The sequence below is a fragment of the Sciurus vulgaris genome (assembly GCF_902686455.1).
Source record: "Sciurus vulgaris genome assembly, chromosome: 13".
In the NCBI taxonomy this organism is placed as follows: Eukaryota; Metazoa; Chordata; class Mammalia; order Rodentia; family Sciuridae; genus Sciurus; species Sciurus vulgaris.
In genome coordinates, this window is record NC_136474.1 from 81,604,204 (window position 1) to 81,621,565 (window position 17,362).

Here is a 17,362-nt window from a genome sequence, read left to right on the forward strand (position 1 = left end):
TTTTCATCTTCAATGTTAAGACTCATTTAGCCCGGTTCTGTCATTATCAGAAGGTCACAGGAGGTCAGAGTTATGGGGTTGCATGACACATAAGAGCCACAGGTTAAAATCAAGAGTGGATTCCCTGTGCATTCTCAGTATATTCTGTGCCAGACTATGGAAATGAATCTCTAAAATGGGAGACACAAATGCTTAATAAATGTACATGTAAACTAATCAGGCAATCTGTCAGTCATCAACATTTATTCAAAGTCTCTTCAATTGTCCTGGGCTAGGTCACTATACTATAACCTACCTATTTTGGACACATAGTTATCCAACAAATATTTTTCATTGACTGATTACTATGTGAATGAATGGTTGATTTAAAAAATTCACTATTCACCTTCAGATTGGGATTGCATGAGCTGATCTCCTCCCACAGTTGGTGTGCCCTTCTTTCAAGTACTCTGCTCAAACTGGTGCTGAAACGAGCTTGCATTTCTCAGTACATACCAATTGCTGCTGTAGAGAACGGCTAGGAGAGCCCTGCATAGGAAGAGGAACTGCATTGGAGATTAGCCTTTGTAGCATTTGCTGTAAGGAGCAGCAGGGTAGATGAGAGCAACTTGAATTTGGGATATGACAGTGGAGCTGTTCAGGAGCAGTCAGGTTTAGGATCAGTTTCAGGGGCAGGGCTAATATGCCTAGCATTTAGGGTGGATATGAGGTATGAGAAAGACAGAGAACTAAAGATGACTCCCAAACTAAAGATCACTCCTAGATTCATAACCTGCCCAACTAGAGAGATGGTTGGAGCCTTAGCTAAGACAGAAGGAAATACCTTAGGCGTGAGCCTGTGTGGAGTGGAAATAAAGGGGCAAATGTGAGTTAAGAGCTGTTTCGATCATGGTAAACTTGAGATTCCTGTCTTAGTTTTGGTTCCCAGAAACAAATTTCAAAGGAAGAATTTGAATACAATAAATAGTTTATCTGGGAAGTGATGCAAGGAAGCACAGGTTGAGAGATGAGAAGAAAGACAGCAAAGAGAAAACACAGGATGTACATTATCAAACACGTTATCCAGGTATAGACTACTGAACCTTTATGCTGAAACACAGTCCATAGCATGCACTTCATAGTGGTCCCCTCTGAATGGCAAGGACACTGGAGAATGTACCAATGGCTCCCATCAGTGATCTCAGGGTTTTGATCACTTAGACTCTTACCAGCTGTAAGTTGTAGTGCAGCAGGCTCTGACAGCCAGAGAAAATCCTCAGGCAAAGAGGCAGGTGCTGGCAACTGAAGTCAAGCAGGTGGGTGCTGAAATGGCAAGAGCCAAAGGGTGGTGGGCAAGAAGAGTCTAAAGTCAAGGACACCAGATAACACAAGGAGGAATGCCGATATCTGAGGAGCCAAGTGCAAAAGTCAATATCGTAGTTGAGTCTAGAATCACAAAGAAAGACAAGCACCAGGAGAGCCTCTGGACAGGTCAGAGTGATACCCATGAAAGAACAATGGCCAGGGCTGGGGTTGTGGCTCAGTGGTGGAGCGCTTGCCTGGCATGTGTGAGGCACTGGATTCTATCCTCAGCACCACATAAAACTAAATAAATAAACAAATGAATAAATAAAGGTATTGTGTTCATCTACAACTAAAAAAATATTTTGAAAAGGAAAGAAAGAAAGAGCAATGGCCCTAGCACACCTTCTGAAGACCCCCAAGTCAGTATCAATAGTGGATTTCTCCAGTTCTAGAACTGAAATGGATTGAGTGGGATTGAGTGGGATTGAGTGACGGTCTATGGATGTCAGAGTTGTTCTGTGGAGACCTTGCCTAAAGACTAATTAGGTAACTATTTACAGCTGTCTACACTCCAGAAATCCTATAAGTGTTTTGCTGTCACCAATGAGAAAGGAATGTTAGAGTAAGAAAAGGCTTTTTCTTAAACTGAAACTTTGTTGACCTCACTGGCTACAGAACACTGCACTCATGAAAGCTTATCTCAGGAATTTTTTTTCATGAAGGGGGTTTGAATGTTTTATCAATATTCATGAGAAATGATTTTTGAAGAAATGACATGTCAAAACATCTCAACCCTGAAGGTTACATTATTCAACTCTTTTCTTCCTATATCACACTTGAATTCTGGGTCATTCTTTTTTCCCTCTGCCAGTCCAGCACAAGTCCTCCAGGCAGTGGTAATTACTCTATCACTTAATTGAGGTCTTAATTAATTAGAATCTATTATCAAATGTGATCCTCTATTTATTTTAAATACCTCTCTTCTCTTCATTAAAGCCACAGGTCAGGTAGTGCTGGAATTTTCCTTCAAGGATAGCTGAATGCAATTCCTCATTGTTTCTCTCTGCAACCCCAGGTTATGCCACCTTCTTGAGCTGGTGGCTGTTTCCAAAGCGGGGGTCTTTTTTTAGCCAAAGAAGGGGGAGGGGCAAAAGCTTTGCAATTTAGATATAAACAATTTTCAGTTTGGGAGCGAGTCCTCCAGCGTCTCCATGACTCTGGGGCAGCTCCTGTTCCTGTTCTTAGCAATTGACACTTGTGCCCTTCCTGACTGTTGTCTTAACTCTACTCTTAAAAAGTACTTATGATCCTGCCCAAATAAATTCTATTCTTTCAATTCTCACTTCACTCTCCACCAGGAATTCTTAACTAGACTCTCATGAACCCTAAGAATTTATAGATTATTTTCAAAGATTCTATGGAATATTTAAAATGATAGAAAATTTGACATGGCTTAGCATTTGGGCCTCTTCAGGGTCAAGTTCTTTCTTCATCTTCTGGAGGGAATAAGTAACCTAAAACCAGTCTTAAAATTTTTTTATTTTTCTTACATTGATTTTTAAAAGTTTGCATACAAATGATTTTCCTCGGTTGGTCCTTCCCCTCCAAGTGAGCTCTTCAGGGTCTTGAGGGTGCTGTTTCCTTTACTGAATCATCCCTAGCTAGCTTCGGCAAACACTCCACTCCATTTGTGTTTTTACCAGGTAGTTCACAATCCAAATCCACACAGTGAAGTAGAGGATAATTCTTCACTCTCTAATAGTTAAAGTGGTTAACTCCCCCCCCCCCCCCCCGAATCGACGTTATTAGGATTTTTTTTTTTTTTTTTTTCGATGCTGGGGGTTGAGCCCAGGGCCTTGTGCATGCAAGGCAAGCACTCTACCAACTGAGCTACCTCCCCAGCCCACAACATTATTAAGATTTTTAATTTGCCCTCATTTATAAACTGGAACTGTGGATCCTACTCAAAGATGTCCTGGTGAATTAACCATGCTATGAAACAGAAAAACTCCAGGACAATCAGAATCAGAGCCAATGAACAGCATTTTTCTCATCATGATTTCATGTCCAGTGAGCCATGTCACATGGTCAGCAGCACAGCACCCAGTTCCTGCTTGCAGGGTCCTGTGCCACCCTGAACAGCCCAGGAGTGCTAATTAGCCCTGCTTATCTGCCTCCTTAGGGGTGGAGCTGTAATCTCCTAGGATTTGTCCTCTATGTTCTTCTCCTGACCCAGGAGAGAAATGTTGGCTATCATTGTAGTGGACATTCGGTTGTTAGTGTGTGATCTGGAGATGGGTTCATGGTTGGTCAAATGGAGCCACGCCAAGAAATCTGGACATTATGCCAAAGGCAATGGAAAGACACCAAATGTTTTAAGTAGAAAAGAGTAGTAATGGCCAGATTTGCAATTTGAGCAGAACCATTTAAAGACTGTCAGGGAGGCATAAGGTCTGGAATCAGCCGGGTTTGGTGGTGTGTGTCTGTAACCCTAGAGACCTGGAAGACTGAGGAGGATTGCAAGTTTGAGGTCAGCTTCAGAAAATTAGTGAGATCTTGTTTCATAATAAAATAGAAAGGCACAGTGGTTCAATCCCAGTACTAAAAAAAAAATGGAGTTGGGGAAGTGAATCTGAAGACTGTGTTTCAAGCTCAAAAATGTGGTCTGTTCCAGATCAGATGCAGGTGTGGAGAAAATGGGTCAGAGGATGTTCAGGAAGTAGGAATTGACTGACCCATGGTGGAGGTGGGGAAGAGGGGAATGGACTGAGTCTGCAAAAGATGGGGCATCAATTGCTAACACTGGAAACAGAATAAGCAGTTTAGTTATGCGGGAAGAAAGAGGTGAGAAGTCAACTATGGAAATATTGATTTTGGAGTGCTGAGAAATCACCCAAGAAAGAGTGTGCTATAGATAACTAGGAATATGAAGCCTGAAGCTTGGGGAGCAGTTCAGAATGCTAGAAATAGGTCCACGCCCCAGTGTGCAGATGACCATTGATGTCACGTGAGTGAAGACCACCAGAGATGGAGGATAATGAACAGAGAACAGAATCCAGGCAGAACCTGAAGGAAAACCAATATTTAAGACATGGATGAACAAAAAGGAGACTGAACACAAGTAACTAGGAGTTTAGGAAGAAAACAGTGTTGTCACACAGATGAACTTTGAGGACATTATGCTAAGTAAACAAGCCATACAAAAACAAGCTGTGTGATTCCACTTCTACGAGATACACAGAGGAGTCAGATTCATATAGAAGAAAGAGGGGTGGTTGTCAGGAGCTGGGGAGGAGAAAACAAGGAGTTGTTGCTTATAGGGTACAGAGTTGCAGTTTTACAAGATGGAAAGAGTTCTGCAGACAGATGGTACTGATGGCTGCCCAACGATGTGAATGTACCTAATGTCACCGAACTACACCCCTAAAATGGTTAACATGGTACATTTTTTTACTTCATCTGTTTTACCACATTTTTTTGTAAAAGTGTGTGTTGTCCTGGAAGCCAGGAGAACAAAGCATTTAGAGAGGGGAGGTGGAGTCAGCTGGCAATCATGCCCAAGGCTGAGCATGGTTAGGACTAAGATGTTTACTTAATTTAGCAACATGGCGACCACTGATGTCTTTTTCAAAAAGTAGTTTTGGGATGTGGTAGGGATAGAAGTCAGCTTTCTGTGGGTTAAAGAGGGGAGGGCTTCCAGGCAAAGATTGTTTGGTAGGTACAAGATTTAAGGATCCCCCTTGATTGCAATATAACCGTAATACATAAAATATAAAAACAAATGAAAATACAAAACAGGACACTAAAAATTACAAAAGTACTTTTGATGAAATAAAGTCAGGTTACAAAGGTCTTGGTGACTAATTTTAAATACTCTATGTCATTGTGAGGTAGAATTTCCATGTTGCCAATAAAGAACTGAATCTGGGTTGGACCAGTGGTGAAGGCAATTGTGGAGTTAGACAAGGAGGGAGGAGTAATGAGAGGAAGAGAGAGAGAGAGAGAGGCCAAAATTCCATAATATATGAAAAAAAAAATAAAGAAAGACATCCTACAGAATTGCAAAAGATAAATTTGTGCTAGGTGCAGTGGCACACACCTGTCATCCCAGTAACTGGGGAGACAGAGATAGGAGGATTACAAGTTCAAGGCCAGCCTCAGTAACTTGGCAAGGCCCTCAGCAACTTAGAGATACTCTGTCTCAAAATTTTAAAAAAGTGTTAGGGATGTACAGGTGCTGTGGTGCACACCTGTAATCCCCATGGCTCAGAAGGCTGAGGTAGGAGAATGGGGAGTTCAAAGCCAGCCTCAGCAACAGGGAGGCCCCAAGCAACTCAGTGAGACCCTGTCTCTAAATAAAATACAAAATAGGGCTGGGGATGTGGCTCACTGGTTGAGTGCACCTAAGTTAAATTTGCTGTACACACCTCCCCAAGAAAAAAGGACTAGGAATGTAGTTCAGAGGTAAAGCACCATAGGGTGAAGAGAGAGAGAGAGAAATTCATTCATTCTGAATGATCGCAGTAATAAAACATTTACAATAAGCATGTTTAGGATCTGCAAAGTAATAAATGAGGAAATTGCGTATTTAACAGAAATTTTGGCAGACAATAACAGGGAAAAATGAAGGAAATAGTAAAGAAGAAACACCAAAGAAGCAATATTTGAGGAGATAACAACTAAGAATGTTCTGTAATTGAAAATAAGACTTTAAATCAAAAGTATTCTCTTTTTTTTTTTTTTTTAATTTTTTTAGTTGTCAGTGGCCCTTCACTTTGTTTCTATGTAGTGCTGAGACTCGAACCCAGTGCCTCACACATGCTAGGCAATTGCTCTACCACTGAGCCACAACCCCAGCAAAAGTATTCTCTCTTTAAAAACGTTAAACAGAAAAGAAACCACACCTAGAAGTAATCTAATGAAACATGAGGATATAAAGTTCAGAAGGAAAATTTTAGGAATCAGCAACTGGGTTACCTAAAAGAAGAATGAAAAATCCCAGGTTTCTCAGCAGTCATGGCAGAAGCTAGAGGACTATGGAGCAATAGCTTCACCGTGGCAAGGGTAATATAAATTATTGTTCAAACTAATATTGAAGAATGAAGGCAAGATGAAGACATCGGGAATTCCTTATTCCCACCAGTGTTCACATTTGAGGTTCATCTCAGCAAGGAATGACGTGAACCCAGGGAACAGCATGGATGCGACGGATAATTGAGCTGAAATCAATACAACTTTCCAGAAAGACCATTTTAAAAATTGTTCTTTAATATTTAAAAACATAAAATTAAAACACTAGAAATAATTATTCATCAGGGGTATGAATGACAATGGAATGAGACAAACATCATTTCCCTGTGTACATGTATGACTACACAAATGGTATGAATCTACATCGTGCACAACCATAGAAATGAAAAGATGTACCCCAGCTGTGTATTGTGAATCAAAATGCAGTCTGTAAAAATTAAAAAATAATAATTATTTGTATATAAATATGAGAAGGACCAGAAAGGTTTTATTCAGACTGCTCAAAAACAGGACACAGGACAATGTACAACAGGTGACTAGATAATAATGCGATATGTTTATACTGAAAAATATACAAGTAAAAGAACAAAAAGAGCAGCTGATAGCTGTGATAACATGGACAAATCTTGCAGACATGTTGAATGCGAAAACTCAAACCTCAAAGAGCACACAAATCCTTTATTATTCCATTTATATGAAGTTGAAGAATATGCAAAACTTAGTAATGGTGCCATTATAGGGTTATATTTAGGAGGAGAATATTAATTGGAAAGGATCAAAGGGCATCTGTGGACTAATACAAATGTTCTTTATCTTGATCTTTTATAATTCATAGAGTTGTATACTTAAGATTTATGCAGTTTATCTTATGTAAATTATAAAATAATTTTTAAAATCTACCATTTTAGGGAAAGTACTGAAGGGATTATGGATCAAATCAATACAAATCCTGTGCTTGATTATTTTGAACTCACGATCACTAATAACTAAATATTGAAAAGTAATTATGGTGAAAGAGACAATAATGTAAGGCATAGAATAAAGCTATAAACTACCAATATCCTTGATGAACATAGACACAAAAATTCTCAAGAAAATTCTGGCAAATCACATACAAAAACATATTAAAAAGATAGTGCACTATGATCAAATAGGGTTCATCCCAGGGATGCAAGGTTGATTCAACATAAGAAAATCAATAAACATAATTCATCACATCAATAGACTTAAAAACAAGAATTGTATGATCATCTCAACAGATGCAGAAAAAGCATTTGACAAAATTTAGCACCCCGGCATGTTCAAAACACTAGAAAAACTAGGGATAGTAGGAACATACCTCAACATCATGAAAACTATATATGCTAAACCCAAGGCTAACATAATTCTAAATGGAGAAAAATTGAAAGCATTCCCTCTAAAAACCAGAACAAGACAAGGATACCCTCCTTTACCACTTCTTTTCAACCTCATCCTTGAAACTCTAGCCCGAGTAATTAGGAGAAATAAATTAAAGGAATATAAATAGAAGAAGGAGAACTCAAACTATCGCTATTTGTTGATGACATGATTCTATATTTAGAAGACCCAAAATTTCCACCAGAAAACTTCTAGAACTCATAAATGAATTCAGCAAAGTGGCAGGTTATAAAATCAACACCCATAAATCAAACATGTTCCTGTACATCAGTGATGAATCTACTGAAAGAGAAATTAGGAAAAATGAAAACTACCCCATTCACAATAGTCTCAAAAAAATATAATACTTGGGAATCAATCTAACAAAAGAGGTGGAAGACCTCTACAATGAAAAATCATGGAACACTAAAGAAAGAAATTGAAGAAGATCTTAGAAGATGGAAAGATCCATGCTCTTGGATAGGCAGAATTAATATTGTGAAAATGGCCATACTATCAAAAGCATTATACATATTTAATGCAATTCCTGCTAAAATCCCAATGACATTCTTCATAGAACTAGAAAAGGCAATCATGAAATTCACTTGGAAAAATAAGAGACCCAAAATAGCCAAAGCAATCCTTAGCAAGAAGAGTGAAGCAGGAGGCATCACAATACCAGATCTTAAACTATACTACAGAGCCATAGTAACTAAAGCAGCATGGTATTGGCACCAAAAGAGACATGCAGACCAATGGTGTAGAATAGAAGACACAGAGACAAACCCACACAAATAGTTATCTCATACTAGACAAAGGTGCCAAAAACATTCACTGGAGAAAAGATAGCCTATTTAACAAATAGTGCTGGGAAAATTGGAAATCCACATGAGATAAAATGAAATTAAACCCCTGTCTCTCAGCCTGCACATAAATCAACTCAAAGTGGATCAAAGACTTAGGCACTAGAACAGAGACCCTGCACCTACTAGAAGAAAAGGTAGGTACAAATCTTTACCCTGTCAGCCAGAGATCTGACTTCCTTAACAAGACTCCTAAAGCACAAGAAGTAAAAACAAGAATCAATAAATGGGATGAACTCAAACTAAAACGCTTCTTCTCAGCAAAGGAAACAATCAATAATGTGAAGAGAGACTATGGAATGGGAAAAGATCTTTATCACATGCACCTCAGATACAGCATCAATCTCCAGGATATATAAAGAAAAAAAAACTTAACACACACACACACACACACACACACACACACACACACACACAAACCCAATCAATAAATGGGTTAAGGAACTGAACAGACACTTCACAGAAGAAGAAATTTCAACAAATATATGAAAAAATATTTGACATCTTAAGTAATTAGAGAAATGCAAATCAAAACTACTCTAAGATTTCATCACACCCCAGTCAAAATAGCAATTATCAAGAATACAAAAAACAATAAATGTTGGCAAAAGTGGGGCCAAAGGTACACTCATACATTGCTGGTGGGAATGCAAATTGGTACAACCATTATGGAAAGTGGTATGGAGATTTCTCAGAAAATTTGGAATGGAACCATTTGACCCAACCATTCCACTCCCTGGTTTATACCCAAAGGACTTAAAACCAGCATATTGCAGTGATGCAGCCACGTCCATGTTTATAGCAGCTCAACTCACAATAGCTAATCTATGGAACAACCTAGGCACCCTTCAATAGATGAATGGATAAAGAAAATGTGGTGTATATATATGATGGAATATTACTCAGCCTTAAAGAAGAATGAAAGTATGGCATTTGCCAGTAAATGGATGGAGTTGGAGAATATCATGCTAAGCAAAATAAGCCAATCCCAAAAAACCAAAAGCCAAATGTTTTCTCTGATATGCGGGTGCTAAGTTACAATAAGAGGAGTGGTGGCTAGGGAAGGATAGAGTTACCTTAGATTGGGTAGACAGCAGCGAAGGGAGGGGAGAAAGTATGGGCGTAGGAAGGATAGTAGAATGAATCAGACATTATTACCCTATGTGCATATATAACTATATGACTGGTGGGTTTCTACATCCTGTACAACTAGAAGAATGAGAAATTATTCTCTATATATGATGTGTCAAAGTGCATTCTACTGTCATGTATAACTAATTAAAACAAATTTAAAAACTATAAACTAAAACAAACACAACAGCATTTATTTTTGTCTTCAGAAGACAGAATATTACAAAGTGTGGACACAAATTTTAAAATTAAGGAACATTTTGAGAACAAAAAGGAGCTATTAGAAATTTTAACATTTAGCGGGCCGCCGCCTCCCTACGGGCTGCGGCCCCTGCCCCTTACATAACTCGTTGCGGGGCGGCGGGGCGCGGTCTCAGGTCCCGGCTCCCTGATTCCCCAGGATGCGCTGAGTCCCGCGACGCCCTCAGATGCCACCAGCTCCCGCCCGAGGTGTGAATGACAGAGGTGGTGCCATGAGGTCAGCCTGCGTCTCCTCTGCCACGATGACATAGACACTGTGAAGCACCTGTGTGGTGACTGGTTCCCCATTGAGTACCCAGACTCATGGTATCGTGACACCACATCCAACAAGAAGTTCTTTTCCCTTGCTGCAACCTATAGAGGTGTCATTGTGGGAATGATAGTAGCTGAAATTAAGAGCAGGACCAAAATACATAAAGAGGATGGAGATATTCTAGCCTCCAACTTCTCTGTTGACACACAAGTTGCATACATTCTAAGTCTGGGAGTAGTGAAAGAATTCAGGAAGTATGGCGTAGGTTCCCTTTTACTTGAAAGTTTAAAGGATCACATATCAACCACCGCCCAGGACCACTGCAAAGCCGTCTACCTGCATGTCCTCACCACCAACAACACAGCGATAAACTTCTATGAAAACAGAGACTTTAGGCAGCATCACTATCTGCCCTATTACTACTCCATCCGAGGGGTCCTCAAAGATGGCTTCACCTATGTCCTCTACATCAATGGTGGCCACTCTCCCTGGACCATTTTGGACCACATCCAGCACCTGGGCTCAGCACTAGCCAACCTGAGCCCCTGCTCCATCCCACACAGGATCTACCGCCAGGCCCATAGCCTGCTCTGCAGCTTCCTACCATGGTCAGGCATCTCCACCAAGGGTGGCATTGAGTACAGCCGCACCATGTGATGGCAGCTGGGCAGCCTCTGCCAGGCCGCACCCCTCAGCACCCTGCAGAGCCTTCCTTCCTGTTCATCTGACCTTTGCTTTCCTCTGCAAGGAGCTGGCAGCCACCTGCCAGCCTGTTGGCCTGCCCCAGCTGCAGGCCTGGTGCTACGCAGGCTCAGGAGCAGAGCATGCATCTGGTCTCCAACAGGCTCCCCGGCTCTCCTGCCTGTTTTTGGAAACCTCTGCCTCTACCGGGTGCCCTGGTCCTGCCTCCATGCACTTGCACCATCCCCTCTGCCCTGCCTGGTGTGGCTGCATCCGCCAGGTAGGGGCTGTCCCACCAGCCTCTCCCACTCCACTGCCTGTTCCTTCAACTCCTTCCTGCAAAACCAGGCTGAACTTGCTGCTGTGAAGGAGAAACATAAGTATTGTGGGCACCCTTGACCCTGAAGACACGGGAGCCTCAGAAGAAGGGGGTGCAGTAAAAGGAATTCCAGGCTTTTATCCAGGACCAGCCCCAAGAAGTCTGGCAGGGACACTGCCCCTACCCTCCACAAGAAGCTGTGGAGGGATGGGCAGAATGGGGTTGATGGTTCAGGAGAGTAGAGCTCCAGAGCCCAGCTCTGGCACAGGTGGTCAGATAATGGGACAGTTCCTTCTTCCTCAGTGGCCTCCTGCTGTCTGCTTCCTGCTTCTTGTTTCTGGAGAGATTGTCCTGCCGGCTGGATTGTGGCGTACTGCATGCAGCTGACCTTCCTGGGAGCAGGACTGAGGACAGGTGCCCATGAGGCCCTTGCCCATCCTTCCATGAGGTGAAAATATGAAGCTTGGTCAGGTGCAGGCAGGAGGGTGCTGAGCTCTGCATTGGGCAACATGGCTTCCAAGGGTTCATGGGGCCTGGCCTTGGGGTCAGGGATAGTCAGTGCCTGAGGCACCTCAGCCTCCGAGGGCCAAGGCCATGTCAGCAGTGTGCGTGTCTCACACTTCCAGCATCCCTCACCCTGCATCTCCCAAGCTACCAGTGTTCTGCCTGGTGTTGCTACAGTGTTATAGGAGCCAGTGCAGAGGGTCCTCCTGCCCCTCCATTTGCCAGCCTTTAGGAGGAAAGAACTGCTCAGCAGATGGGGCCTTGGTGACTGCCCCCTCCCTCGGTGTTTTCCAGCCCGGGACTCTTGGTGCTGGAGGTAGCCCAAGGCCTCTGCTTGTCCTCGGGCAGTTCAGGCAGGAAGAGTGTCCCCATCCCTGGACAGCTCTGGCCAGTGGGTGGCCCCTAATATGCTGACTGATGTCAGCTGTATGCTGAGGCCCCAGCTCTGTGTCCTCTTCCCTCTCAATCAACAGTGATCATGTGATTTTCATTACTGCCCCACGCAGTCCAGGAAGAGTCTTCCAGAAGGTTCTGCCTTGGACATTCATAATCCAGCTCAGAGGCCTTGCCCCACCCCTCCCTCCTTCCCCTAATCACTGCAGTGTCCAGCTCAGTGTTGAACAGATTGTAGTGTTTTGTCTCATTACAAACAAATAAATAGATTTATCTGGTCGCAAAAAAAAAAAAAAAAAAAAAAAAAAAAAAAAAAAAGAAAAGAAAAAGAAATTTTAACATTTAACCAAAGAAGAATAAAATAAAGATCGTTTATTTTATTATTTTCTTTATGGGAAAATAAAACAAAGGTCATTCCTGGACATCAGAGCAAAAGAAAAGAGATGGAAAATTGGGAGAAAAAATAAAATTAGAGAAATAATTTAAGAGATCCAACATCTAAGTCAGGCTTTGTTTTATTTTATTTTATTTTATTTTCAGTTCTGGGGTACAAACCCAGGACTTCAGGAACGCCAGGCAAGCCCTCTACCACTGAGTTAAGTCCCCAGCTCTTACTCTGGCATTCTTAATCTGGGACCCACTGACCCCCAAAGGTTCATGGAGTACATTTGTCCATGAACTTGGATGGGAAAAAATATACATCTTTTTTCCTAACAGATATACAGCATTTCTTTGTGTTAAAAATATAAAAACAAAGCATAATAGTATCTGTGACTTTGCCACCTAGAGAAATCACATATATTTTAAATCATGTTGTAGATATCTTGAAATTAGTTATTATAGGCATCTTGAAATTAGTTTGCACTACTTTTCAAATGATAGTCATTACTTTTTAAATGACAGCTATTAAAGAGTTAATAAGTGATAGTTCTTAAACTTGCTCTAGGTGTTATTTTTTAAGCACATACATGCTTACACGACTGATTTGTTTCTAAATGTTTTGTCAGTTATGATCCAGTTGTTGCATATTCCTTTACAATATTAAGCACTTTATTTTGTGCATTAAAACTATTATTGTGAGAAGGGGTTCATGGTTCAAAACAAGTTGAGAACACTTGATCTGAAAATAGAAATTTCAGAAGGAAAGTAAGATATTAAAGAAAATTAAAGAAATGAAAGAAGAAAAATTTCCAGAACTGAAGGACATGAATCTGCAGATTGAATGGGACCTCCTCATGCTCAGCCCAGTAAGGGAGAACCGTCCGCATTAGATGGAGGATCGCGAAGTTGCAGAAACCGGGTGATAGAGAAAAGATTCTGAAAAGATTTTTCCAAAGAGGAAACAAAGCAATACACAAAGGACTGAGAACGACAGCATCGTGGGGTTTCTCAGCAGCAGCCCTGGAAGCCAGGAGTCAATGGAGCACAGCCCACAACACTAAGGAGAATTATTTCCAGGTCAGGGTTTTATATGCAGCGAATTCTCAATCTCAATTGATAGTGAGTGTAGGACAAGGAAAATATCAGACGATCCAGGAGTGAAGAGATGTGCCTGTTGTGAGCACCCGGAAGCTTCTGCTCAATCACAAAAGTACAACACCTAGGATCCAGCAAACCAAGAACACGGCATGGGACAAAGTGAAGCATGTCCCAGGGTCACAGTGAAGAGTGTCCCAGACGAGCACAGCAGCAAGATGCAAGATGGACAATGTCCCCCAAACAAATGCAAATGACAGTTTCAACAAATGGGAGATTTGATCTCTGGCAGAGATCTGAGGATACATCAATGACAGCTACTTTTGAAAACAAAACAAATCAAAACATGAGAGGAAAGAAAGGAAAACATTGGGCCAGCTGTGGTGGGACACACCTGTGATTGCAGGGACTCAGGAGGCTGAGGCAGGAAGATACCCAGCTCCAGGCAGCCCTGGCAACTTCGCAAGACCCTGTTTCAAAATTTTAAAAAAGCATAAATAAAAAGGCTGTGAGTATAGCTCACACATTATTACATTTGTCAACACATGTGAGCTCCTGGGTTCAATTCCCAACAGTGCAAAAATTAAAATAAAAAAGAGGATATGATGAGATAATGAAACAACTTGTTATAGGAGTTGTGAATCTTTTTTTTTTTTTTTTAATATTTTTCAGTTATTGATGGACCTTTGTTTTATTCATTTATTTATATGTGGTGCTGAGGACCAAACCCAGTGCCTCACACATGCTAGGTAAGCACTGGACCACTGAGCCACAACCCCAGCCCCAGGAGTTATGAATCTTATCTTCTAAGGACCTTAACTTGAGATTTAGTTGAAGTCATTTGCATTAAAGCAAGAGAATTGACCAAATACTCTCTCACAGATTTTCTTCAAATTGTAACTCTAAGAACACCAAACCAACAGTGTAGATTGCCCCCTGTGTTTCTCTCCAAAATACATTTAGTACACGTGAGTCTATATATGGGTTTTGATATGCATGTGGATCTGGTTGTGTTGTTCTTTTATTATTATTATTATTATCATTATTACTATTAAAGCAGTACAGGGGATTGAACCCAGGGCAATCTATCACTGAGCTACATCCCCAGCCTTTTTTATTTTATTTTGAGAGAGGGTCTCTCTTATTTGTCCACACTACCCTTGAACTTGAGACCCTCCTTTCTCAGACTCCTAAATAGCTGGGATTACAAGCATGCATCAGCATGCCTGGCCTGCATATGCTTTTGATCTTGCTCCATTTACAGCTATCCACAATTAATTCAGCATGCTTTTCCAGCATCATGCCTCACATCACTGGACAGCAAACCTTCGAGGTTTCAAAGCAGATCAACAAAATCTTGTGCATGCTGAATATAACAGATAAACATGATGGTCATATTTTTCTATCAGACAGGCAATAAGCTGAGCTGCATGTGGTGGCACATCCTTGTAATCCCAGGGACTTGGGAGGCAGAGGCAGGATCATAAGTTAGAGGCCAGCGTGGGCAACTTAGAGAGACCGTGCCTCAAAATAAAAACTAAAAAGGGCTGGGGATGTAGCTCAGTGGCAGAGCACCCCTGGGTTGAATGCCCAGTACAGAAAAAGAAAAGAAAGACAATCAATGAGAAATAAACACAAAACACTCAATATTTTTATTTGCAAATAATGTCAAACTTATTAAAAACTGCAAGAATAAAAATAGCACAGAGAATGCTAGCATATCCTTTACTTGAATTCTGTAAACATTTTGCCCCGATTACTTTAGCATTTGCATTCTCTCTCTCTCTCTCTCTCTCTCTCTCTCTCTCTCTCTCTCTCTCTCTCTCTGTATGTTTGTATATCTTTCACCCCTTTTCTATTCTCTCACACACACACACACACACAATTTTTTTTTCTGAAGGAGTTGTCAATAGGTTACATACACCATGACCTCTCACCCTCAAATACTTTGTGTATTTCCTAAGAATAGACATGTTCCGTTATGTAACCGTAGTACAGTTATCAGCTTGGTACATTTATATTGATTCAATACTCAACCATCCTTTTCCTAGTTTTTCTGTTAACCCAATAATGTGCTTTATGACATTTCCCCCTCCACTAGAAGATCCAGCCTAGAGTTCATTATTTCATTAAGTTTTTATGTCCTTCCAGGCTCCTTCAGTCTGAAGCATTTCCATAGCTATCCTTGGTCTTTTGTATCAGTAATATCTTTCAAGAATACAGTCCCCTCTCCACCTCTTTCTTTTAAAATAAGACATTCTGCATTTTGTGTTTATCTGATATTTCTTTGTAATTACATTGAGGTTAGGCACTCTTAGCCAGAATACTGCAAGGACATTAGATCCTCAGAGCATCATATTTGGAGGTACCCGAGGCACATCTGGCCCTTGTCACTGGTTCATTTTTATCACCAATTCTAGGTATCATCTGATTATTCCAGGGTACATGGCTACTTTCTTCCTTGTAACTAAGATACCACTGGTGGGTAGACACTCTAAGATTTTTTACCAATACCTGCTCCACATCAAAATATCCTCCCAGCTAGAGCATGCATTCTTGATTCTTGTCTGGTTCAATCTTTACCTAGAAGTTTGCAAAAAGATAGTTTTCAGCTCCTGTGCTCTCTTCACATTTATCAGTTGGTTCATCACCATGGGAAACTCCTAGCTGTCTACCTATCTATCCATCATCTGCATGGATTCGTAAATTCCTATTTTTCAATAGTTTATAAATCGTGATTGTGCTTAAACTTTTTTGTGGTGCTCAGGTTGTGCCAGATTTGTCTAGGTGGGGGGCCCTTCACACTAGCTCCTGTGTTCTGCTGATAAGCCCCATCATTTTTAGAGTTCCTTATTTTCTGGTTTAGAGAAGTCCAGGCCAGTACTGCCCTTAGATCCAGATGAGGTCCTGGGCCAGCATCTCAGGAGGTTGTGTGCTTCAGGAGCACCATCCTTGTCATTTTCTGGCTCCACCAGGACCATCAGTGTTGACTGAGTGTGATGTTCTATCTCCTTTCTCTCCTTAAAGAATTTTTCCAGTTCTAATCTCCCCTGCTCTTATGTCTTTCATTGACTCACTCAAGATGTGCTGACATGCTGATTTGGTGTGACTTTCATGTATTCGGACACAGGATGAATTCAGAACTCTGAGCTGCCAACTGTCTACTAAAAGCCCTTGGACTTAAAGCCCAGGTGTGTCTGGGCATTAGCTCCTGCCCATCCATGTCTGATCTGTAGCTAATGGGTCTTGACTATCCCCACGGAGGGCTTTTGAGACTTGCTCGGTACCCTGGCTGCAAAGTCTGTTGGCCAAACTGCAAAGCCTGAGGAACCAGAAGACTGCCTTCACTCCTGACACTAATTGCAAGGTCAGAGGATTCCCAAACCACACTCAGATTTTATAATTCAATAAAAGGGCTTATAGGATCTACTAGAAGCCATTATACTAACAGTTACAGGTAGTTACAGTTAATTATAGGGCAGTGATTAAGGCTATCATCTGCCCAAAGTAGGGATGTGTAGGCCAGGTTCCAGGAGGGGTCCAGATACAGAGTTCTGGTCAACCTCTCTCTGTGGAGTCATGATGGCAGTACTTCCTGTGACCACAATGTATTGCCAACAAGAGGTACTCATCCTGAACCTTTGGTGATCCTCTTGAGATTTTATTGGGCCTGCTTCCTACATGACTGATCTTTAGTTGCCAGCCCCTCCCAGAGATCAGGCTAATGCCTGTAGTGTCCAGTTACTCCAGAGGTCAGAACTGGTATAG

The 17,362-nt window shown here is 41.3% G+C and overlaps 1 protein-coding gene across 1 annotated transcript; it reads left to right on the top strand.

The window, feature by feature from the left end:
- Positions 1-10,078: 10,078 nt before the first annotated feature.
- Positions 10,079-12,384, top strand: LOC306642818 (N-alpha-acetyltransferase 60-like). The gene has a single exon (XM_079108621.1). It carries the CDS (start codon positions 10,345-10,347, stop codon positions 10,876-10,878), a length of 534 nt encoding a protein of 177 aa, XP_078964747.1. The 5' UTR covers positions 10,079-10,344; the 3' UTR covers positions 10,879-12,384.
- Positions 12,385-17,362: the final 4,978 nt, after the last annotated feature.